We start from the raw sequence: 24,157 nt of genomic DNA on the forward strand, positions 1-24,157 counted from the left end.
GACCCCTCGTGTACCTGTCACCGTTGAGTGTCACTCTGTGAGTCCGCTCCGAACTGCAGGCTGGGGGCAGTTGGTGGCCCCACCATTCTTTGACTTATTTATAAATAGGAAGCAGTTGGTGAAATCCTGAACCAGGCACAGGGCGGACTAAGTCTTCATTGCTCACCGTCTTACCTCGTTGAAAGCAGGCTCTGCTAGACTGTTGTCATGGGAGTGGGTCAGGGAAAAGGCTAGAGCTCAGTTTCCAACCTCATTTCCTCTGGCGCTTAATTTACTGTTGACATGGTAACCTGGGTTGTTGAGCCAAAATGGCCATCTGGCCTTCCTCCAAAAAACAGGCCCCAGCAGGTACTAGGGTATGTATGGTGAAATGTCAGGTTCTGCCAGCCCCCATGTTCCCAAGGGGTGGGGCAGAATCACTCAGAAGGCCTCTCAGGAGATACCAATCTGACCCTCAGAGGAAGTTTGCCCTATGTGAGAAAGGGTCTCAGTCCCAGATGTAAAGTGTTGAAACACATGGGGGGAGGGGGGATGGAGATTGATTAAGGAAGTTTGTCACCATCAGGGATTGCTTTAGGACAGGATCAGATGGAATGACTATTCTTTTCTTACACCTTGGACAGTTCTGCATTTTTTTGGTTGGTTTGTTTGATTTGGGTTTGAACTTTTTATTCTTTGAGAATTTTGTGCATATCAAGAATTTTGATCATTTTTACACTACTTCCCTACTATATCCTATCCACCCCTCCCCCACACCTCCCCACAGTGGTCTGGGCTTTTATTTTTGTTGTTTTTTTCCAGACAGGGTTTCCCTATGTAGTCCTGGCTGTCCTGGAACTCACTCTGTAGACCAGGCTGGCCTCAAACTCAGAGATCTGCCTGCCTCCACCTCAAGTGCTGGGATTAAAGGTGTGTGCCACCACCGCCCAGGCTTGGTTTGGGCTTTTTGAGGGGGAGTCTCTCGTAGCTCAGGCTGGCCTCAAACTCTAGTGAATGACCCTGAACTCCTGATCTTCCTGTCTCCCTAGGGCTAGAACTACAAGCGTGTGCCACCACCCTGGGCCCTTCTACAGCTTTCTCTCTCCTCCCCCATTACAAAGTTTTATTTATTCTTAGTTTTACATTTATTTATCCATTTATTATGTGTGTATGGACATGTGTGTGCCCTGGCACTTGGATGGAGATCAGAGGACAGCTTTTCTGCCGTTGGTTCTCTCTCCTTTGAGATCCAGGAATTATCACACTTGCGTGAGAAGAACCACCCTACCCCCTAAGCCTTCTCACCAGCCCTATTCAGTCCCTTCGAAAGGACTTCTTTCTCTTGCAGTGCAGGGATTGGAACCCAGAGACTTACACATCCCAGGCCAGTTGAACAACAACCCCAGCCCTTTGAGAAAAAATGTCGATGAATTTCTTTCCCCTTACTGCAAATAGCATGGTAATACATACATATACAGTCTCCAAATATATATGCAAATATATATTCACAAACTGTATGTCTATCAATGTTTACAAATGTATTTTATACATGTAAACTTTATTTTTTTATTTTCCTGTGTATGGGTGTTTTACCTGCACATATGTCTGTACATCACTTTGGTGCCTGGTACACTTGGAAGATAGAAGAGGGTGTCGGATCCCCCAGAACTGCAGTTAGCTTTGAGCTGCCTTGTGTTTGCTGGGAAGCAAGCATGGGTGCATTGCAAGCGCAGCCAGTGCAGTTAACTGCTGAGCTGTGTCCGAAGCTCCCATGTATGTAAACTTCAAAAATACATTTTTATAGTCTACCTAATCTAAACTTAATGTATGTACAAGGTAAAACAAATCTAAACTGTCAAGAGGTGAAAATGTGCCCCCATCTCAGCACAGAGCATGCTCCTCCTGTTGCTTAGGCCAGGGTATGTTCTCTCACCCCGACTGTCTTCCTTTTGTTTCCATGGAGATGTTACAAACTGGTTTCCACTCTGGTGGCCGTCCTCCCTTACCCCTTGGGGAGCCAACATGAACTCTTAACTTCCATAGCTTGTCTGTGGTCCAGGCAGGCTCTGCCGTACGTGTCTTACTCAGTACAGTGTACACAGTGATCCCTATAGAGCCCCAGACAGATGGCAGCTGGCCAGATGGTAAATCGAAATGAGGTCACGTGCCTGGGAAGTGACAGGACTGTGTTCCCTCCCTGGAGATCCTGTCTCAGAGTGATACTGTTAATTGCTGCAATTATAACTCACTATATTTTGCGATTTGCTTTTATATTTATTTTTTCATTGTTTGTGAGCAAGCCCAGGGCCTTGTGCATACATACAATCTTTCATTGATTTGTTTGTTGTCTTTAATGGCTGAGTTTCATTTCACTGGAGGACAGTGTTTCTTGTACATATATGGCTTTGCCTATGCAGGGATACACTTGCCAGAGAACGTACTGACTAGTAATGGAGTGGCTTGAGCAGAACCTTGAATTTAAAATTTCGTGGGGATGGCCGATGGCACCAATGAACTGCCCTGCTGTATGTGGTACCTGCTTCCCACATCCCATCTTCAATTGCATAAGTGCTGTTAATGCTGCCGATGTTCTAACAGCTTGGTTTAAAACGAAACAGAGTGAGACTGGCCAGCTAGGGTGTGGTGACTCACTGGGCAGACGAGTGTCCCTGCCTACTGAGCCTAAGAGGCTCCACCCTGGCAGCCTCAGGCCTCAGACCATGACCATAGGAAGTGAGCCAGAGGCAAGTAACTGTTTTTGTCCTTTGGGAATGCAGTCAGAAAACAAAGCTTATGAGCCTGATCAGGCTTGGCTCAGTGGCTAGAGTGCTTTCCTAGCAAGACTGAGGACCTGGGTTCAGTCTGTAGCATCTTAAAATGATTTAAGAAAATAAAAAAAAAAAAGATAACCTAAAAAGCTTTGACCTCCTACAAGATGAAAGCCTGCTGGCCAGTTGAAAAAGAGTCCTGCTGGCATAGGAATTGAAGCCATCTGGTGACCTGGTGTCTGGCACACAGGAGGAGTTTAAAGAGGTTGGAACCCTGCTGTAGGGGCTTACTTTTATCAGTGAATGTGCTGAAATGCTTTGGTGAAGTGTGCAGAGGTATTTATTGACAAGGACTCCCCCACTCCGCCCCCACAGTCTCTTATTTTCATTTTTTTCTAGCAGTTTTATGAAAATGTAAGCCACATACCATAAAACTTACCCATTTAAATGTACAATCCAGTGGCTTTTAGTATATTCGTAAAATTATCCATCCATCTCTATAACTAGCTTTGTCAAAAGCTGTACCTCTCAGGCATCACTTCCTCATATCTCTGGTCTATTCAGCCCTCGAGACCACTAATCTACTTTCTGTTTCTGTGAGTTTGCCTTTTCTAGACTTAAAAAGTATTACATTTATTTATTTGTATGCCACACGGTGCATATAGAAGTCAGAGGACAACTTGCAGGAATTGTTAGAGGGGAGATGCTAAGATTAAACTTGGATCATCAAGGCTGATGGCAAACGCCTTTACCCACCAGTCATCTCATTGGCCCATAGGCACTTTGTATCCATAGATCCGTTCTGAGGAGTGGCATAAGCGGGTCTCATAGGAACTGTGTTTAATGTTTAAGTCTCACACTTCCAAACTTTTCCTTGTTCTCTGAACCTGGAATTCTTCCACTTTTCTCTCTATCCTCACAAATGGTGTGAGATGCTGGTGGGATGCTGTCTGGGGGAGGGGGGGCTCCCAAGAGGCCATGGCATTATGTCACCCTAGCAAATGCTACTGCTTTGATTTTTATTACTTCCAGCTTTACCTTTCTTCGAAGCCAGGGCTCTGAACCCCAAAAGTTACGGTTGTAGCTACTCTTTGCAAACAGGATTTTCTTTGGGGTGTTTGGTTTGATTGATTTATCTTGAGACAGGACCTCACTTTGTAGCATTGGCTAGCCATGAGCTCTCTATGTAGACCAAGCTGGTCTTGAACTCACAGCCTTCTGAGTAATGGAATTAAAGCTATCTGCTACCGCATCCAGTTATTTTACTTTTTAAGTGTGTGTGTGTGTGTGTGTGTGTGTGTGTGTGTGTGTATGTGTGTGTGGGTGTATACTGTAGATGTAACCAACCGTCTTATTAAATAAGAAACACAGAACCAATGTAAAAGAGAAAGCCGAGAGGTCAGAGCTCAGAGCTAAAATCTCACCCTTCCTCCTGCGGTGTCCCAGCTTCCCGAAAAAGAGCTATATCCTGTCTGTCTGTCTTTTCATAGTATTTTGTTCTGCCTTCTCTTTGGTTGTAAACCCAAACACGTGACTGCCTCGTCACTGTCTGTATGTACAGCCCCGCAGGTCTTAAAGGCATATGTCTCCAATGCTGGCTGTATCCCTGAACACACAGAGATCTATGGGATTAAAAAAAAGGCGTGTGCCACCACCGCCACGCTCTGTCTATGGCTCTAATAGCTCTGACCCCCTGGGGATATAGTTCAGTGTCAGAGTGCTTCCCTAGATTGTGAGAGGCCCTAGGTTCGATCCCCAGTACTGGAAGAAGGAAAAAAGTCACCCTTTCCACTCCGTGGTGGACTGTTGCATGGCCGTATTTTAATATTGTAGTTTCTTGGGATTTGTGGGTTGCTTTGACAGTCTCCGGTATTTCACTGCTACATGGAGTGCCGGGTTCCGTGGATGAATGTATAAAGCTGCTAAGTGCATGTGACATGATGTGAGGGAGCCACGGAGCCTTGTTGGTCTCCTCCCATCCTCGCTTGGCTGTGATCCTTCCTTCTCCCTGCTTTTTGCATTTTCCTGTGGAGTCTGGTGTGAGCCCTCTGTTTCCTCCAGGAAGGAGAGCCTGGGCTAACTCAAGAGTTATGTTTCTTGGAATCTCCAGAACAACAGGGGCACAGAACATTTATAACTAGCAACTGATCAAACTGATCAAAGGGCTCGGTTGGTCCCTGGATGCTTAACAAAAGGCTAGACTTGCTATGATCATGGAAATAATAATAATAATAATAATAATAATAATAATAATGTTAAAACAAGAGTTGTAGCTATAGCTCAAAAGGCCTAGCACATATGAAGTCCTGAATAAACCAAGTTTACAGTGGTGGTATACACCTGTAATCCCAGCACTTGGGGAGGCAGGATGGCCAGAAATTTAGGGTCATCCTGGGCTATATCAGGTTTGAGGCTAGCCTGGATTACATAAGACCCTGTCTCAAAACCCAAACTAAAACACAAACAAAAAACCCAACACGGTTGTCACTTGTGCCAAGGGCCTTGAAGACACTGCATGTTCTTCTAGTACCGTCCCTGCACCGCCCAGGAAATGTGTTCGCATTGTTGAAATTCTGTTTATTTCCTTTTATTTTGTATTCTTAGAAGACTCAAGCCTCCCTATTCCCTTTTTAGCTTATTTGTGTATGTATGCATACAGGCTTGGGTGCTCTGTGTGTGTATGTGTGTGGGCTTGGGTGTGCTCTGTGTGTGTATGTGTGGGCTTGGGTGTGCTCTGTGTGTGTATGTGTGTGTGCTCTGTGTGTATGTGTGTGTGTGGGCTTGGGTGTGCTCTGTGTGTGTATGTGTGTGGGCTTGGGTGTTCTGTCATCATGCATAAGTAAAAGAGGGTAACTTGTGGGACTCTGTTTCCCTTCTACACTGTGGGTCCCAGAGACTGAGTCTATATTGTCAGCTGTGGTGTCAGGTACCTTCACCCACTGACCCATCTCACCTCAGCTCTCTATTCCCCGGCCCCCTTTTAAAAAAGATTTATGTTTATTTATGTGTATGGGTGTTTTGCCTGTTGTATATCTGTGCACCATGACCATGCCATGCCTGCAGAGGTCAACTAAGAACATTGGAACTGGAGTTTTAAATGATTGTGAGCTGCCGTATGGGTGCCGAGAGGTGAACCCAAGACCTCTGGAAGAGCAGGCAGTGCTCTTAACCACTGAGCCTCTCTGTTCCTTTTTGGAGACAAGGTCTTGCCATGTTGCTAGCTGGCTTTAAACTCGGGCCTCCTGTGGAGGGGTTAGAGCTACATCCTCATGCCACTGTTCCTGGCTCCTTCCTCTTATTTATGACAAACTTTTAGCAGCTGCAGAATTAACTTGCCTACTCAGCAGTTGAGATTTAAAATCATTTGAACTAGAGACAGTTAGAGCTGGTAGAGGCTTAGGGATCATCTGACTGCTGGGAGTGTCACTCAGTGGTAGAGCATGTGCTAGCATGTATGAGGAGGCCCTGAGTTCATCTCTACAGCATCAACAGACTCGTTTACAATAGTGCTTTTTGTTTGCTGACTTTGGTTTACACTTTCAGGGCTGAGAATATAGATTAATGGTAGGATGCTTGCCTAGCATGCATGAGACCCTAGGTTCAATCTCCAGCAACACACACACACACACACACACACACACACACACACACACACACACACACACAGACTGACTACACATGCAATCCTGGAGTATGATCTCATTGTAAAACATATGCAGATAGTTTTCTTGCCCAGATGGTGAAAGTATCACAGCAGTGACAGTGAGCTCAGGCAGGGTCACCCTGATGTGCATTGCCATCTCAAAGAGCTACTTTCTAGTGGGAGCATCTATCCTGGGTATAGGGGCCACGAGAAACACTGGGCACCAATCCCCAAAATCTTGATCCTTATTTGTCAACAAAAGCAAGCATGCATTTTCCACAGAGCCAGCAGTGATAGGACCAGGATCAAGGGACCCAGATGCCAGTGCTAGAACTTTATCTATCTATCTATCTATCTATCTATCTATCTATCTATCTATCTATCTATCTATCTATCTACCTATCTTTTGGGTTTTTCAAGACAGGGTTTCCTTTTTGTTTTGTTTTTCAAAACAGGGTTTCTCTGTGTAGCCCTGGCCACCCTGGAAATCGCTCTGTAGACCAGACTGGCCTGTGCCATCACTACCCAGCAGACCTTTTTAAGAATTAATTTTTATTTATTTATTTTGTGTGTACCGAGCACATGTGTGGAAGTGAGAAGACAGTTTGTCAGCTTGAGGAAGCTGTTTCTCTCCTCCTACCAGGTGGGTCCCAGGGGTCGAACTCAGGTTGTCAGAGTCGGAGGTAGGAAGAATAGTCATTAGTAGGTCCTGCCAAGCTATCACCCCGGCCTAATACTTGACTTTTTAATACTGTGCTTTAAAAAAGAAAAAGTCAGTTGCAGCTATGTATGGTGGTGAACGCCCATAATCCCAGCATTTGAGAGGCTGAGGCTGGAGGATAGAGAGCTTGGGGCCAGTTTTCTGTAGTGAGACCGCCACCTTAGAAACAAGTCAGTTGCATTAAGCCACCTGTGGCTGGTGAGGTGTGGAGTAATTCCTGAGTTTGGGAATGGTCATTTTTGTCATCTACCCTCCCCCCAACACCACACCCTCACCTGTAAAGTACTGTCTTCCTTGTTTGTTGTTTGGTTTTGTTTTTAGTGGTGTTGGGGATGGAACCTGGGACCTCATGTGTTTCAGGCAACCAGTGTACCGGTTAGCCACCGCTCCAACCCTTTAACTACGGTTTTAGTTGGTGCTCCTGAGTCTAGCCAGATGACTTCTGTGGATAATCCACCCCCTGAGTGGGACAGGCCCTGGTGGTGGTGGTGTAGGTAGTGGTGGAGTCGTCCCTCATTCACGACAGACATAGCCAGAGAACCATGTCTCCACAGGTAGAGACATGCTCAGAAGGACAGGCAGCCTCCGCTTCTCCAGACAGACAGATGAGCCATTCCCAGCTGCTGGAATATAAGCGGGGACAGTGATGTGCCTTTTAAAATACAGGGATTGGAATTCAGGAACTATTTTGGGTGTCAGCACATCTGCCGGGGAGTCATTCATAAGAGGGGAAAAGATGAGTGCAAGCCAGTTCTGTAGTAGTAAACTCACATAGTGCATTGCTCTGTACTGTTGCAAACGTGTACATTTTACACTCCCTTGACATAATCTCCCATTAAAACTTGAGTGACATATTTACTGCTGCTTGGAGTGTAACTTACAAGAACATTTTGGGGCAATTTCTAATTTTTTTTTGTTTCACTGCTGAGGCTTGGACCCCCGGGCTGAGCACTCTGCCACACTGACCTGTTTCCCAGGCCCCCAGACTTTAAATCTGGTCCAGCAATTACATTGAAAACAAACAAAACTCTCTCCTCCTGAGATCTTGCACGAGTATGCAGAGTTACAGAGATAAAGATGCTAGCGTCAGCACTGTTTGTACTGGGACGTACTGGAAGGCATCCAAGTACGGTCTCCTGGGGGCAGATGTGTAGGGTACACCTACACAGTCCGTATCCCACGCGCTGGGAAGGATGCAGTCTGCACACACAAGCCAGGAGGGAGGCCTGGGAAGGATGCAGTCTGCACACACAAGCCGGGAGGGAGACCGTCTAAGAGTGAGTGTTAAGTGCGGAAAGCAGGATTCCGAACAGAGGCGGAATCCTTGATGCACACCTTTAACAAAGGCAGAGAGGAAACCTGCTGAATGTCTTCAGCAAGCGTCAGCCCACGAAAGGCTGTTGGGAGGACTCCGCTTTCTCATTCAGAATTCTGTAGTGCTTGTAGTTTTCATGTGAAGCAGACGGTCCTTTTGGAGTGGGGGGGGGGGTGGTTAGGACCACTAAATAAAGCATGAAGTCCCAGGGATCTGCTCCCCCAAAAGGATGTAATGTGTTTTCTGTGTGATTCCGAGCATGTTTTTAAAAAGGCATCGAATAGAACTCACTGAAGGCATGCGTGGACAGTGGCTGATGCGGCCTTTTCTGTATTTGCCAAGTAATTTCATTAATCTTAAATTAGCTTCTAGACCAGAAAGGGAAAATATATATATATATATATATATATATATATATGGGCTTTGCAGAGGTCGGAAAGCCTCTTTCAAGAGAGCTCTGGCCGTGTGTGTGTGTGTGTGTGTGTGTGTGTGTGCTGTGAAGTCTCAGCTCCTTTCCCTGATGACTTCTATTTTTAACAGGATCCCAGTGAGGGGTCCATGCTCGGAGGGTGGGCACTGTGCAGCTAGCTCTGCTGAGGCCTGGGAAGCTGGACTTCTTCCAAGGACGGCTGGAGCACTGGGGATACCGATGGTGGCAAAGGCCATCTGAAATTGCTGTCCCTTGACTGCCCCTTCCCTGTTTCAGAGCTCCTTCTGGCCCTTATCACCCAGATGATGCCCAGACCCCAACTATTATCTACCCCATAGGGGTAGCTCCATGGGGCCTGGAAGGGAGTTTGGGTCTTGGTGATCCTAGAGCAAAGATTTAAGTTCCTTTGGGGCAAAGATTTGAGTTTCTTAGGAAGAGAGCAAAAGGGTAGTGAAGATTCAGTGCACTGTGGACTGAGGATATTGGTTTGAAAAGGGAGGGGAGATTCTGCTTTGATATCCCCAAAGCAATAAAACGACTGAGGAAAGTTCAAATGGGAAGCTGCTAAGTCAGTCTGTTTTCTGTTGCTGTAACAAAACAACTATGATGGTTTATAAAGAATAGCTGCTGGATGGGTGTCTTGGCACACACCTCTAATCCCAGCACTCGGGAGGCACAGGCAGGAGGATCTTTGTGAGTCTGAGGCCAGCTGGGTCTACAGAGTGAATTCTAGAACAGCCAGGACTATACTATGAAACCCTGACTCAAAAAGGAAAAAAGGGGGGAGGGGACAATTAATTAATTGAAAAATTCTTTTTAAATAGAAGTTTAAGATTGGCTCCTGGGACATCCAAGAGCCTATCTGGCATCTTCTGGCATCTGGCAAGAGCCTTACCCTGCTGAGTCATAACATGGTAGAGGGAGTCACATGATGAGATACAGTGACTATATTAACCCTGGTCTGTTCCTCTTCTCATAAAGCCACTGATGCCTTCATGGGGCTGGCAGGGGGCTCTATCTCCCTGGCCTCCTCTACCCCTGGTCTGCTCTCAAGGATCCCGTCTCTAAATACCATCTGCATGGGAGTTCGGGGATTGAGTTTCCAACACATGAGGCTTGAGGGACATACTCAGACTGTAGCACATACTATACAGCCATTTAACAGCCTTTCTTCCTTCTCCTCCTCTTCATCCTCCTCCTCTTCATCCTCCTCCTCATTCTTCCATGTTTTGAGCCAGCTCTATGTAGCCCTGTCCACTCTGGCACTTTCTATGTAACCCAGGCTGACCTCAAACTCACGGCAATCCACCTGCCTCAGCTTCCCGGGGCTGGGACTACAGGTGTGCACCACTGTGCCTAGCTTCTTAGCCTTCCTCACGAAGATACTAAGAACTTGTTTAAGCAGTCCTTGCCATAGCGCTTAGATTGGGTTCATTTTCCCAGATGACAGGATGCATCTCGAATTAGTGGGAGAGTGAGTTTAGTCATCTTTCTGTGAGGTTGATTCCTGGATGCAGGAGCTGCTGGGGGAGTTAAGGAATGGGGGTTTTGTTGTTGGCTCCCCTCCCCCCATGATAGCTTTCTAGCAGGTGCCTTTTATACAAAGTATTTATAGCGGTGCCATGTCAGGAAATCAGACCTGGAAATCAGGAATTCAAACACTTGTTTGAATGGGAGAAAGGAGCATTTTCTGGGGGGCAAACCTAGGGCCTTGTGTATACTAGGCAAGCACTCTATCACTGAGCTATATAATATAATAGTTTTTTATTTTCTTGAGACAGTCTCGCTTTGCAGCTCTGACTATCCTAGAACTATGATGACCAGGCTGGCCCCAAACTCACAGAAGTTTGCCTGCCCAGCAATCTTATTTTATTAAAAAAAAAAAAAAAAAAAAGACAAAAGAAAACTTGGTGTGTGTGCGCATGCGTGTGCACATGTACATGCACACAGGCTTTGATACCTGAGAAGGCTGGAAGAGGATAACAGATCCCGTGAGCTGGAGTTATATTCAGCTGTGAGCTGTGTAACATGGCTGCTCATCAAACCAAACTCAGGTCCTCTGCAAGTACAGTGCATGCTCTTAACTGCTGAGCCATCTCTCCAGCCCTCAGCAAGTCTTATTTTCACTTTCAGCTTTTTGACAGCAAGTGAAGAATTGTATAATTAGCATGTCGGAGACTTCTATCTGTAGGCTGAGCCCATGAGAACACACTGGGTCCCTCCGGGACTGTTGTTGGGAGGACAGCGGATGGGAATCCTTTCTTTGGGATGCTGTGGTCCTCCCCGGGGGATCTAACTGGGGAGGAGGCGGCTGGCTGCCCCTGGCCTGGGCCTAACACTCCCTTTGCTCTCTGCAGGAAGCCTGGAAGCACGCGATTGAGAAGGCCAAGCACATGCCTGACCCCTGGGCCGAGTTCCATCTGGAAGACATCGCCACAGAACATGCTACTCGGCACAGGTCAGCAGTGTGTCCCAGGGGCTTTGAGCGGTCCTTGTGGGGTGGGGGTGGAGCATCGTGGGTCCTGCTTCTGGTTAAAGAAAAAGAACTGATACAATGCCCCAGTTTCAGATTTTCTACAGCCGGTGGGGTTGTCAGAGAGGCCCAACCAGTTAAGTCTGTATTAGCATTCCTAGTTGGAAACAATCTGCAGCATGGAAACTTTTCGTCCTAGATGTTTTGGATAAGGAAGGGGGAGCATTTTGTGCAGCAAAGGTGCCTTGATCCTCCATTTGAAGGTGGTTGAGAGTTGAGCAGCTGGTCAGGGCAGCCCAGGGACCCAGGTTCCTTCTGACGTGCGACACCATCCTCCCAATGCTTGTCCTTGCAAATACCAGGAAAGGTGGACAGCATCAAGACAGCTCGGCAGGTTTTAATGCATGGTCACTGGCAGTGACATTTTTCTTTGGCTAGCACACTCTGTCCTCTTCCATCATTTCTGCTCCTGTCCTTCACGGAGATGGCTGCAGAGCCCGCCCCTCCCCCCCCCCACCCCCCCCACCCCCCACCCCCCACCCCACCCCCCCGGCCTCCTCTCCTCAGCTGGAAGCCTACCTCCCAGTGTGGTGGGGTTAGGATAGGTCAGCATGGTGTGGACCCCAGTACATGAGGTATACGTAGGTCCTACCTCTTTCTACCTGCGAGAACACTAGGGTAGCAAGCTGGTGACACCATGTCCAGGACCTGAGGATCACCAGGGAAAGAGGGGCCCTATGGTTCTATGTCTTGAAGCCCAGCTGGTATCTTAGACCAGGCTGAACTGTTTATTTCCTAACTAAATGGTTGAGTTTATGCTACCCAGGCTGCCAATGAGAGTATGCCAAGCATGGCTGTCTGAAACATTCTGAAATTTCTAAACCTGATGCTTCTTTCTCTGGCCGTAGCTTTTTAAGATTTTTTTAAGCCTTGGTACAAGCTGGCCCTCTGTTTAGGACAGGTTTCCTGTCCATCTGAACTGTTTCCAGGGTGGTTGAGAGCTAGATTCTGCTTTACACATGCCTGAGTTTGAATCCTGATGCTCAGGCAGGAGAGAGACCTCACCTCTGAGCTAAGTTTCTGTAAAACTGGCATAGTAATTGTCGCCATCTAAGGGTCTCTGCAAAAATGAAATGAAACCATCTGTTTAAGAACCCAGCATTGCCGGGCGGCGGTGGCGCACGCCTTTAATCCCGGCATCTGGGAGGCAGAGGCAGGCGGATCTCTGTGAGTTTGAGGCCAGCCTGGTCTACAGAGCAAGATCTAGGACAGGCTCCAAAGCTACACAGAGAAACCCTGTCTCAGAAAAACCAAAGGGGGAAAAAAAAAAGAACCCAGCATATCATGAACTCCATGAGCTTTAGATGCACTAGGCATTGAATCATTCCTGCATTTACTTACTTGTTACTGGGGATTGAACCTAGGGCTTTCTATATACTAGACAGGTGTTCTGCCTGTGAGCCCCCGTTCCCAGCCTTCATTTCATTTTTAAGATAGGTCCCCTCAAGTTGGCCTAGGCTGACTTTGAACTTACTATATAGCCCAGGCAGACCTCCAACCTGGCTATTCTTCTGCCTCACCTTTGAAAGAGCTGGGGTTACAGGTCTATGTCACCACCGGTTCTGACTGACTCTTCCCTTTATGGCATCAGTGGTTGTGAGCAGCAAGCAGGACCTTTCAAGGTTGCACACTGACCCCCTTCCCCAGCTTCTGGGTGTCTCTCAGAGTGGAGGTAAGGGAGTGGTACGTCTGTGGCCTCCCTCTCTCTGTAGACTGTGTAGAACATGGTGCTTGCCTCCACTGGCTGCAGGCAGATTGGCAGCCTGGGAGAGCCCTCCTTCTCCTCCTCCTCCTCCTCCTCCTCTGAGCCTAGGGAGGTGTCCTGCTTGTTCCTCTTGCTCAGGTTGCCAGTTCTGACAAACCTGTTTGCCCAGGTCTAGGTGTTCTGAACCAGGAGGCCCCTGGCCAGAGATAAGGGTTGGTCCCTGCTATAGTGACTCACTGAGGTTGGAACTCCACCAGGCCGGAGGCTGCCAGATGTGCTCTGGGAAGAGAATTCCTGGGAGAGTGACGATGGGGGTATTCTGGAACCACCCCTCCCCCTTCCACCCCTCTTCTTCCTTTGTTGTCCATTACTCTTCGTCGTCTTTCCTGCCGCGTCTCTCTTCATCTCTCCACATCTCTCTCCGCCTGTCTCACGTGTTCATCTCTTATTCAGTCCCCCTCTGTTTCTTTCTCATCTTCCCTCTATCATTTCCTCCGTGCTTCCTCCACACTCTTCCTTATCTTGCCTCGGAGGTGACTCTTCCCCTGCCCCCTACTTGTACTGTGACAGTCCTTACCCCTTGGGAGCTGTATCTACCTGTGGGGGCTGCTCCAGGCCCAAGTGCTTGGCAAAATTGAGATACTGCTGCCTCCCGCCATCTCCGGGACCTGCTGTTTGTTACTGTTAGGTCTCGGGCAGTCCACATGTTCAGAGACCCTCCTATAGTCCTATAGGGTATGTGGACTGCTTGTTGGACTGTCTGAGACCTAACAGTTATATAGATCAGTTATGAGGATATTTATATCTTCAGTCATCCATCCAGCGCGTGTTTATTAAGCATCTACACACACTAGGCCCTGTGGTAAGCAAGACAGACATGGGCCTGTTTTGTGGAGTTATGGCCTGATGAAAGATCAGAGCAAGCCAGGCAAGAGCCCGGCAGCGAGTGCTGGTCTTGGCAACACCACACAGAGGGAATAAGTGTGTCTGAGGAAAGGCAAGTCCCCCTGAGGTCACGGGTAGAGCCTGGGAGAGAGGGAGGAAGGTGTCCACAGCCCACCCCCAAGACTCAGCAAGCCTGTTAGCCCAGGTGCAGAGCAGACTGGGTCCTGAGGCCCATAGAGAGCCCAGGAGTGTTTGAGCTAGTGAGGGGCAGGACCAGGATGCTCTAGGTGGGTCTGATCTCTGTAGGTACAACGCTGTCACCGGGGAATGGCTGAAAGACGAGGTTCTGATCAAGATGGCATCTCAGGTAAGCAGAAACCTGAGCTGCGAGGGGACAGGGCCTGGTAGGGACTTTCCCAAGCCATTTCAGTGCCCTCCTCCCATTCCTGCTATCTTTAATTTTGTTTTTTATTTTCATTTATTTATTGTGTGTGCATGTGAGAGAAACAGACAGACAGAGCTGTCCTTTGCAGACCAGGCTAAGTAGTATCAAACTCGCTGTGGCTGGTCTCAAACTCCCAAGTTCCTGCCTCAGTTTCCTGCATGCATACTGTGAACCCACTTTAATTTTTATCTTTGGGGTTTTTCCTGTGTTATCATTCACATATTTTTTTCAATTGTATTTTATTTAGTGTGTGTGTGTGTGTGTGTGTGTGTGTGTGTGTGTGTGTGTGTGTGTGTGTGTTGAGGTCAGAGGACAACTTGTTTTCTTTCTTTTCTTCATACGGATCCCAGGGGTCGAGTTCATTTTTCAGGCTAAGTGTCAAAGCACTTCAACTTTCTGAGCCATCCCCTGGCACTATATTATATTTTTTAATTCTTATTAATTTTTTTATTTGTATGTGAGGGCATGCGTGCGTGCGTGAGGGCATGTGTGCTGCCGTGCACATGTGGAGGTCAGGGGACAGCCTGTGGCATTTGGTTCTCTCTTCATCGTGGGGTTTCCTGGATGCTCCCTATGTCGTGCTCCAGGCATTTTACTCAGAGCCGCCTCCCCAGCCAACATTCTGTGTTTTTAAATACTCCTTCATTAGCATGTAGCTCACATGCCACACACACTGCTCACTTCACTTACACGGTTCAGGCTTGGGCTGCAGGTCAGTGGGAGCATGCTTGCCTAGCATGCACAGGACCTTGGTATCCACCCCCGGCACTGCAAAAAGAAAGGGAAACACATGCAATTCAATGGCCTTCAGCTGTTTAACAATCACCACTCATTTCCAGAACTTCCTCCCGCTTTAAAATTTATGGTTTTAGAAGTTCATATATGCACATCTGTGTTCTGATCAGCCCACTATTCCCCCATGTTATCACCACCACCCCCCACACACCTTCATATACTCTGTTTAAATCCATAGAACTCACTCTATTATATTCATGGAGCCACACGCTGGAGCATGGACTGCCCACCAGGGGTCGAATCCCTGAGGCATGCTCACACCTTCACACGTCCTACTCCAGATCAAGCCAACCCAAATCCCAGCATGGACTGAGGATGGCCCAGGAAGACCCAGCCCTAGCTGAGGAGCTGTTTCGGAACATTTTTACCCTCCCTGGTCACCCCATTCCTCCATCACCAGAACTTTTGGGACCCCCCCCCCTGCTCACTTTCTGTAATGCAGACAGCTCAGCTTTAGGCCCTTCATATACAAAGATGTCATGAAGACGTCTCAGTGGGTCACTGCCAATGGACTGATTGCATGGCACTACCCTGGTTTTTTGTTTTTGTTTGTTTGTTTGTTCAAGCTACTAAATACATTCAGTGGCTGCAACCAGCCTCCTGCAAAGAAAAAAGAAAGCAGGACTGGAAAAAGGGGGCTCTTCCTGCTCAGTGAGGGGACCTCTTAGAATGTAACACACTCGCAGGAGAAACAGGGAAGAAGCTGTTCCTCATTGGTGTCTAAGTCCTCGGCAAGTGGGAGGTGCTGGGTTCCATCCCCACACCAAGAAGCAAGCAAAGCATACATCTTGATGAGTGTCCCGTCCCCAAGGCAGACACACTGGCACAGCGCCCAGAGAAGCAGAACATAACCAGTGTCCCCACAGGCTTCTCTCAGTCACTACTCACGCACCAAGGCTCAACACTGTCCCAAACCCTGTCCTAAGATTTTCATTTCTTCTGTCATTGCACCTTTTGAGTGTGGTTTCTTTTACTCAACATTTTCCATTTTTTAAAATAATTTTTTTTTTTTTTTTTTTTTTTTTTTGGTTTTTCGAGACAGGGTTTCTCTGTGTAGCTTTGCGCCTTTCCTGGGACTCGCTTTGTAGCCCAGGCTGGCCTCGAACTCACAGAGATCCACCTGGCTCTGCCTCCCGAGTGCTGGGACTAAAGGCGTGCGCCACCACCGCCCAGCTTAAAATAATTTTTAAAAAAAATTTATTTTATGTGCATTAGTGTTTTGGGTCTCTTGGAATTGGAATCACAGACAGTTGTGAGCTGCTTGCTGTGTGAGTGCTGGGAGTCGAACCCAGGTCCTCCGGAAGAACAGCCAGTGCCCTTAACCCTTGAGCCATCTCTCTGGCCTCAACAGTTTCCATTTTTTTCTTTGCTGAGTAAGCACTTCGTTGAATGACTAGACCTGGCGCTTTGTGTGGCAGGTTACTAGTGGTCCCTGAGGTAGCCTGCCCCTCTCCTCCCTTCTCTCCGTTCTTACTGTTTTCCTTCTTTCTGTTTCTTCATATTTTTAAGTGTGTGTGTGTGTGTGTGTGTGTGTGTGTGTGTGTGTGTGTGTGTGTGTGTGCGGCCCCCCCCCCATGCACAGTGCCCCCCAGAGGCCAGAGGAGGGCCCTGGAGCTAGAGTTATAGGTGGTTGGTTGAGCTGCGTAACATGGATGCTGGGAGCTGAACTCAGGTCCTCTGCAAGGCAGAAAGAGTTCTTAACTGCTGAGCCATTTTTTTTTTTCCGTCTGTTTTGAAATAGCATTATTTTGAGATAGCATTATTCAGCTTTTCATACCTGGGACACAATTCTCTATACAATCATTTTGTTGTTGGGGTTTTTTGTTTTCTTTTTTTTTTTTTTTGACAGGGTTTCTCTATCTAGCCCTGGCTGTCCTGGAATTTGCTTTGTAGACCAGGCTGGACTTGAATTCAGAGGTCTGCCTGCCTCTGCCTCCTGAGTGCTAGGATCAAAGGCGAGAGTCACCACGCCTGGCTCATGGTTTCAGAACTTTCAGTTCATGGTCTGTTGGCCCTGATGCTTAGGACCTGTGTAGGCTCATTACATTCCAGCAGAAGCGCATGGCAGATGAGGCCTGTTCACCCGATGGTGGCCGGGAAGCAGAGAGGAAAAGCAAGGACTGAAAAAATCACCCTTTGTCATGCACTGCCCCTCCCCAGCACGGTGGGTTCTTCCGTGGGGTTGAGATGATGGATCAGGGGTCCTCCTCACCCCAGCAGTCTCCAGGCTGAAAGGCCTGTCTGGCTTTGGTACTGAGGCTCAGGAGGGACAGCCTAGGGTTGTTAGGATTGAGGTCATGTGCGGGACACCTTGCTGGGTAGGCAGTGACAGTGGGGGTCACGGGGTGTGGGCACTGATGACTCTGCCTGTCTTTCAGCCCTTCGGCCGCGGAGCAATGAGGGAGTGCTTCAGGACGTAAGTGACTTGGCCTGGGACAAGCTAAGACTGGGGCGTGGGTAGTGGTAATTTCCAACCAAAGGCTGGAGACAAGTGCTCTGGGCCTCCATGTTGCCCAAGTTCTCCATCCGGTGTCTGTTGGACCCCACACTGGCCCGGTGGTAGGGCTCTGGAGCATAGAGAATGGGATGGGAGGCCCGGACACTGGTCCTCAGCCCTTCTGGAGGGGTGGGGATGTTGCCTTTCCTCTACCCCTATATCCTGTTCTTCCTCCACCATGTCAGACAGGGCCTAGTTATTCCGAGATCTCAAGGTTGTGTCTGCGGTGAACTGCTGAGTTCTAGACAGGCTCCCCCTGGTCTTTCTTCCCCAGGAAGAAACTTTCCAACTTTTTACATGCCCAGCAATGGAAGGGGGCCTCCAACTACGTGGCAAAACGCTACCTCGAGCCGGTGGACAGGAGCGTGTACTTTGAGGACGTCCAACTCCAGATGGAGGCCAAGCTCTGGGGGGAGGAGTACAATCGGCACAAGCCCCCCAAGCAGGTGCGTGAGCCCCGCCTGTCTCCCTCCTGCACCGCTGGCTGGCTACGAGGGTGATGGTGAAACTCGGGGTGCTGGTCTGTGCCCAGGTGGGCAGTGTGCTCCCAGCGCAGTCCTCCCACCTGACCCTGCTCCCTGCTCTTCCCCCAGGTGGATATCATGCAGATGTGCATCATTGAGCTAAAGGACAGGCCAGGCCAGCCCCTCTTCCACCTGGAGCACTACATTGAGGGCAAGTACATCAAGTATAACTCCAACTCGGGCTTTGTCCGTGATGACAACCTCCGACTAACACCACAGGTGAGGCCCTGGGCTTGCTCTCCGCTCACACTTCCATCCTCCATCCCCTGGGGAAGGCTCAACCCTAGACGGGGAGATCCCTGTGGGTGGGGTCTCACATCCTCAGAGGCTCCTCACATCCATTGGAACATGAGTGAACCCAGGGCTCCAACATGCTAGGCACCTGCCCTACCACACAACAGTATCCCCAGCCCCTAAAAAAGACTGCCCCGCCCCTTTCCATGTGTTTGCCTGCCGTGTACATGTGTCGTGTGTGTCTGCATGTGTGTGCACCTGTGGGTGTGCCATATGATGTTGGGGATCATCCTCGATCACTCTTCTACCTTGTTCTTTGATTCAGGGTCTCTCAGTCAAACCCAGAGCTCACTGATCTGGCTAGTCTTTGTGGTCAGCTTGCTCTGAGGATCCCATCTCCACCGTCTAAAGCTGGACCTAAGGGTAGACCTCCATCTGCACCCAACATTTACCCAAGTTCTGGGGATCCAGGTTCCGGTCCTCATGTTTGCATGGCAAGTGGTTTAACCAGCAAGTCATCCCCCAAGATTTTTTTTTAAAGCAACATACCTGCCACCCTGTGCTGGTTTCTTTCAGCAGCCCTAAGATGGCCATAAACCTGTAATCCTGAGGTCTTTGCAGAGTTGAGCAGATCCTTCTTCTGTCTTTTACTCTATAAAACTCTTCTTGCAGAGAACGCCCTCACCAGGGCGGACCCGAGTATTACAGCCTGCGGCACAGCAGCAGGCCGGCATCTGCCTAGTCCACAATCTGGTCTGTTACAACTGCCTTCTCTTCCTGTCCCCTACACAGGCCTTCAGCCACTTCACATTTGAGCGTTCTGGTCACCAGCTGATTGTGGTGGACATCCAGGGTGTGGGCGACCTTTACACTGACCCACAGATCCACACTGAGAAAGGCACTGACTTTGGAGATGGGAACCTCGGTAAGTGGGGAGAGCCAGCCCAGGTCCACGGAGACCATGCTCCCCTAAAATCTGTTAGCTCTTTCTCCATCCAAGGGGAACACCCTGAGACACTGTTGGGCCTCCCTTGAGGTTATGGGGGTGGGAACTTGGTTTGTCTGATCTCCCACCCCTCCAGTTCAGCATTTTTTTTCCTGCCTGTTCTGGCCACATTTCCATGTCCCCCGTGTCCTTTGTCACTAAGCAAAAGTAAGACACCAGACACCCCTGTTCTGCCTGCAGGTGTCCGGGGAATGGCTCTCTTCTTCTATTCTCATGCCTGCAACCGGATTTGCAAGAGCATGGGCCTTGTGCCCTTTGACCTCTCGCCACGGGAGCAGGCTGTGGTGAACCAGAGCACCAAGCTGTTGGTGAGTACTCAGTGGCAATTCACTCCAACGGGGCCCGCCATTCTGCCACCACGAAGGCAGGCACTGCGTCCTGTGGGATGGCGTTGTCTTGGCTCTGGCCCGTTTGTGACCAGAGTGAGGAAAAGAGGCAGAAAGAGAAGTGACAGGAAGTGTGTGTCCCCATGTGCACTAACAAATGAGTGACTAGACCTGGCCCTCTGGGCCTGCCAAGTGTGTACAGTGGAACCAGCCAGCTCACTCTTCTCGCAAGAACCAAGTCAGGTGTCTATTGGCAAAAAACAGTTTTGACCTCTGGGTGTCATGGAGCAAGGCCAGCGCTTTAGGAAACACAGGCTAGTAGCCCCTTTGAGCTCCATCCACATACCCCTTCTTGGACACCATGGGGTTAATCCTGAACTGCTTTTTCAATAAGATTCTCTCTTAGGCATGTATAAAAGCCATGGGTGGAAAGGTTTCGGGGTCCAGAGGAACCCTCCATTCTCTACAGAGTGCTTTCATGACATGAATATTCCCATTGATGTCCCCAGCAATCAGCCAAGACCATCTTGAGGGGGACAGAGGAGAAGTGTGGGAGCCCCTGCATAAGGACGCTCCCTGGCAGCCGACCCCCCTTGCGCCTTCACCTTTCAGAGAACTCTGGGGATGAGAACATGAGCGACGTGACCTTTGACTCTCTGCCTTCCTCCCCCTCTTCAGCCACACCTCACAGCCAGAAACTGGACCACCTCCGTAAGTCCTGGGGGTTGTGACCACAGGGGCAGGCACCAGGTAGAGCAGAGCCAGACAGGTTTCATTCATGGTAGAAAATGGCTCTACTGGTGAGTGCAGAGGACAAACTCCCAAGATGCAGCCACCCAGTACATGAAAACCGTCTCTGTGGCAGACAAGGAGACAACCCACCCCAGTGTGGTTTGTGAAGCTAGGGAAGCCGGCATCTGACAGAACGCAGGAGAGAACATTCCATCTCCACGTCATTACAAGCACAGGGCACAGACTGCGAGTAAGCCAGTTATGGTGGTACCAGCCCGTGACTGAGACAGAGGCAGGGGAATCTCTTGAGTTTGGGGCCAGCCTGATTTACATAGCAAGTTCCAGGCCAGCCAGCGCTACCTAGTAAAGTCTCTCAAAAACTAAAACAGAACAGCCACACCTCCCATAACACAACCTTTGTAAAAAGTAAAGTACTAACAAATAAAATCTACTGGCCCATCATGGTCGAATCTGAGTCATTCTGCATTAGGAAACATGTTAATAGCAATAAGTCAAAGGGACGAAGCTGAGGCTGGAAGATGGCCCCCTGGATAGAGGCACGTGCCATAAAATACTTTTTAAAAATATTAAAAAGCTATTTAAAAGTGTAAAAGCTGTTTTTATGAACTGTGGGTACGTGGGTACGGGCTGGGGTTGAACACAGGGCCCTCACTCTTGCTTGGCCTGTTCTCTACCATTGAGATTTCCCCAGCCTGCATTGTAACAGACTTAATAACAATGTCAGCCTGCTGAGTATGGTGGCCACCTGCTTATTCCAGCCCTCGGGAGACTGAGGCAGGTAGATCTCTGTGGGTTCAAGACTAGCCTGGTCTACAGAGTGAGTTCCGCAACAGCCAGGGTTACATGAGCTCCTGTCTGAAACAACAGCAAAAAGGTTGGCCAGATGGGTCAGACTGCAGCTTGCCTAGGACGGGAGACAGACAGTTGGCTCGAAAGCCAGGTTGTGACGCACACTTTGGGCCCCACATGACCATGGCTTCTCTTCCATCATATCTGCACTTTGTTTAGAGCTGATGTGCTACTCCCCACATTGCATGTACATCTATCTATGCACGTGACAGAAACACAGATCCCATGGCTGTCAAGTGGTGGGCTTGGAAGGAGCTGAGAAAGAACTGTAGCTCTTTAGGGGCAATAATACCTTTTTCCTATGTGGTGCTTCTCTTTAAAAATTAAAAGTAGCTGGGCAGTAGTGGCGCATACCTTTAATCCCAGCACTGGGGAGGCAGAGGCAGGCGGATCTCTGCGAGTTCGAGGCCAGCCTGGTCTATAGAGCAAGTCCCAGGACAGCCAAGGTTACATAGAGAAACCCTGTCTCAAAACAATAAAACAACAAAACAACAAAAATAAATAAATAAAAAGTTTAAGTAAAATGCTAGACATGGTGGTGCACACCTGTAACCCCAGCACTTGGGAGGCTGAGGCAGGAGGATTGCCAGGAGTTGGGCTGCACAGTGAGGTTTGGTGCAGATGCCATGTGCTGTAGGCAGGCAGGCTACATGCGACTCTCAGGCGTGTCCTACATCACCTTTGCTTGTCCCTGCTCAGATTGGCCAGTGTTTGGTGACCTCGATAACATGGGCCCTAGAGACCACGACCGCATGGACAATCACCGGGTGAGTGGAGAGGGGGGAGGCTCCGCTGCCGTCCCCGGGGGGTGTGTGGGAGAGGGCTGTAGGGATGCTCCGGCTGCCATCTCCAGGCTTTAGGTTGATGGAGGCAGCCCCATCCAGGTCTGCTTTGAGCATCTCTCAGATTGCCCCCCAGGTTCAAGTTTTGGGCTGCTGTTTGGAACCATCATCTTGGCCAGCTGGTATTTTAAAGAGCTTTGATTTACTTCTCCCTTAGTTCTCAAGATGTATGAGATAGATTTTTCTTATTCCCTTTACAGCAGATTTTATTCTAGAACTAGATGGGGGCTGAGGATGTGCTTAGTTGGTAGAGAGAGTACTTGCCTAGAACGCATGAAGCCCTGAGTTCAACCCCCAGGACTACAGAAACGGGATATGGCGGTGTACACCTGTAACCCCAGCACTTGTGGAGGCAGAAGGATCATAAGTTCCAGGTCATCCTTGGTGACATAGTGAGTTTAAGGCCAGCCTGGGTTACATGAGCCCCTGTCTCAAAACGGAAACAGAGACAATCTAAGTAAATGAGGAAAGACTTATCTCACCCCGTTTCCTGGCTTCGGCCCTATGTTAATTGGCTTCTTTAGTGCTGTGTGATGAAGCTGAACACAAGGGCAGAAGGGTGTGGCGGAAGTTGCTCGCCTCACGGTGGCCAGCAAACAGGGGCAGCAAAGAAACCAGAGGGATAAAAGGTATTCAAAGGTGTGCTCCGGTGACCTGCTTCCTCTAACTAGGCCCCACATCCTAGTGCCCCATTCAGCTATGAACTCATCACTGGGTTACCACGGGTGAGGTTAGCAGTCTCACGATACATTCACCTCTCAACAGTACAACTAGCTGGGAACGTTTGGGGGTGCATTTTGTACCAAACTATAACAGTCCTTCAATGCAGGTGCTAGAATGGATGCCACAGCCAAGGAAACTAAAGCTCGGATAAGTTGAGCAATTGCCCAGGTCTTGACTGGCGAGTATCAAAGCCAGAGGTTGTGTCCAGGCATCCGGTTCCAGGGCCTGCGTTCTTTGCCACTGCTTTTGCCTGCTTTCCGGTCCCTCGACCAGCGGGAGGCAGGAAGAAGACTGTTGAATGAGGCGATGAAACGGGACAGGTGACTCCAGAAGTCATCACCCTCAGCTTGTCCTCTTTCTGCAGGACAGTGGGGACAGCGGCTGCCCAAGCGAGAAGCGAAGTGACCTGGATGATCCTGAGCCCCGAGAACACGTAATCACCCCCCCAGACCCTAAAACTAGAGACCTTGGTTGCCTCATCTGTTGTTATCCATTGGGATAAAACAGGCAAATTTGCTAACAGGCAGATCAGAGTTGGTCCTGAGAACAAAGAAGATTAAAAGCAAAACTTTTAACAACTGCGAACCAGACTTCAGAGAGCAGCAGATGCAGGGAAGAGAGTGAAGTGGACCGGGATGAGGAAGGGGAAGAGAGAGAGGCTTGGATATAAGATTGAAACTGACAAGCAGGCTGGACATGGTCACACACGGGAGAGGGCCAGCCTGGGCTAAGGATACCCTGTCTCTAAAAGAACAACCACCATAAAACAAACAAAAAACAAAGGCAAGAAAATGGTAAAGAAATCTTCGGGGCTGGAACGTTTGGTTGCTGAGCAGAGAGGATGCTGGGTCATAGGCTTCACTGATGCTGATGTAGCTGGAGGGTCCAAGGTACAACCCTGGCAGACCTGGGGAGTCTCAGCCCTGCTTCCTCAGTTTCCCTCCCAGCTGTCTCTGAGTGGAGGTGGCTTCCATACTCTCAGCCCCTCAGAGACTTCACCGTGCACCAAAATGGAACTTGTATGGTAAGGCCTGGTGCATGGAAGGCCCTGGTCTCATCTATATAATTATGAACATGAAGGATACAGGCGGAAGGTAAACCAGAGGAAGAACTAGCCACTATTTCTCCAGTGGCTTCATGCCAACTCCGGTACCCTGGAGTCAGTTCAGTCTGTTCATACAGAC

At 49.0% G+C, this 24,157-nt stretch overlaps 1 protein-coding gene across 3 annotated transcripts in view; it reads left to right on the plus strand.

The window, feature by feature from the left end:
• Eef2k (eukaryotic elongation factor 2 kinase) overlaps window positions 1–24,157 on the plus strand; it is a 60,670-nt gene that overhangs the window by 19,932 nt on the left and 16,581 nt on the right. The window contains exons 3-12 of one of the 3 annotated variants that reach the window (XM_006980326.4): window positions 11,214–11,314; window positions 14,286–14,346; window positions 17,598–17,635; window positions 17,991–18,162; window positions 18,310–18,459; window positions 19,267–19,399; window positions 19,661–19,788; window positions 20,316–20,517; window positions 22,108–22,175; window positions 23,338–23,406. In XM_006980326.4, coding sequence (XP_006980388.1) covers window positions 11,214–11,314; window positions 14,286–14,346; window positions 17,598–17,635; window positions 17,991–18,162; window positions 18,310–18,459; window positions 19,267–19,399; window positions 19,661–19,788; window positions 20,316–20,517; window positions 22,108–22,175; window positions 23,338–23,406 — 1,122 coding nt within the window. Of the gene's footprint in view, window positions 1–11,213; window positions 11,315–14,285; window positions 14,347–17,597; window positions 17,636–17,990; window positions 18,163–18,309; window positions 18,460–19,266; window positions 19,400–19,660; window positions 19,789–20,315; window positions 20,518–22,107; window positions 22,176–23,337; window positions 23,407–24,157 lie in introns of those variants that run through there. The other 2 variants (XM_042282912.2, XM_015998863.3) reach the window with 2 other exon arrangements.

The sequence above is a fragment of the Peromyscus maniculatus genome, chromosome 1, assembly GCF_049852395.1.
Source record: "Peromyscus maniculatus bairdii isolate BWxNUB_F1_BW_parent chromosome 1, HU_Pman_BW_mat_3.1, whole genome shotgun sequence".
NCBI classification, from domain to species: Eukaryota; Metazoa; Chordata; class Mammalia; order Rodentia; family Cricetidae; genus Peromyscus; species Peromyscus maniculatus.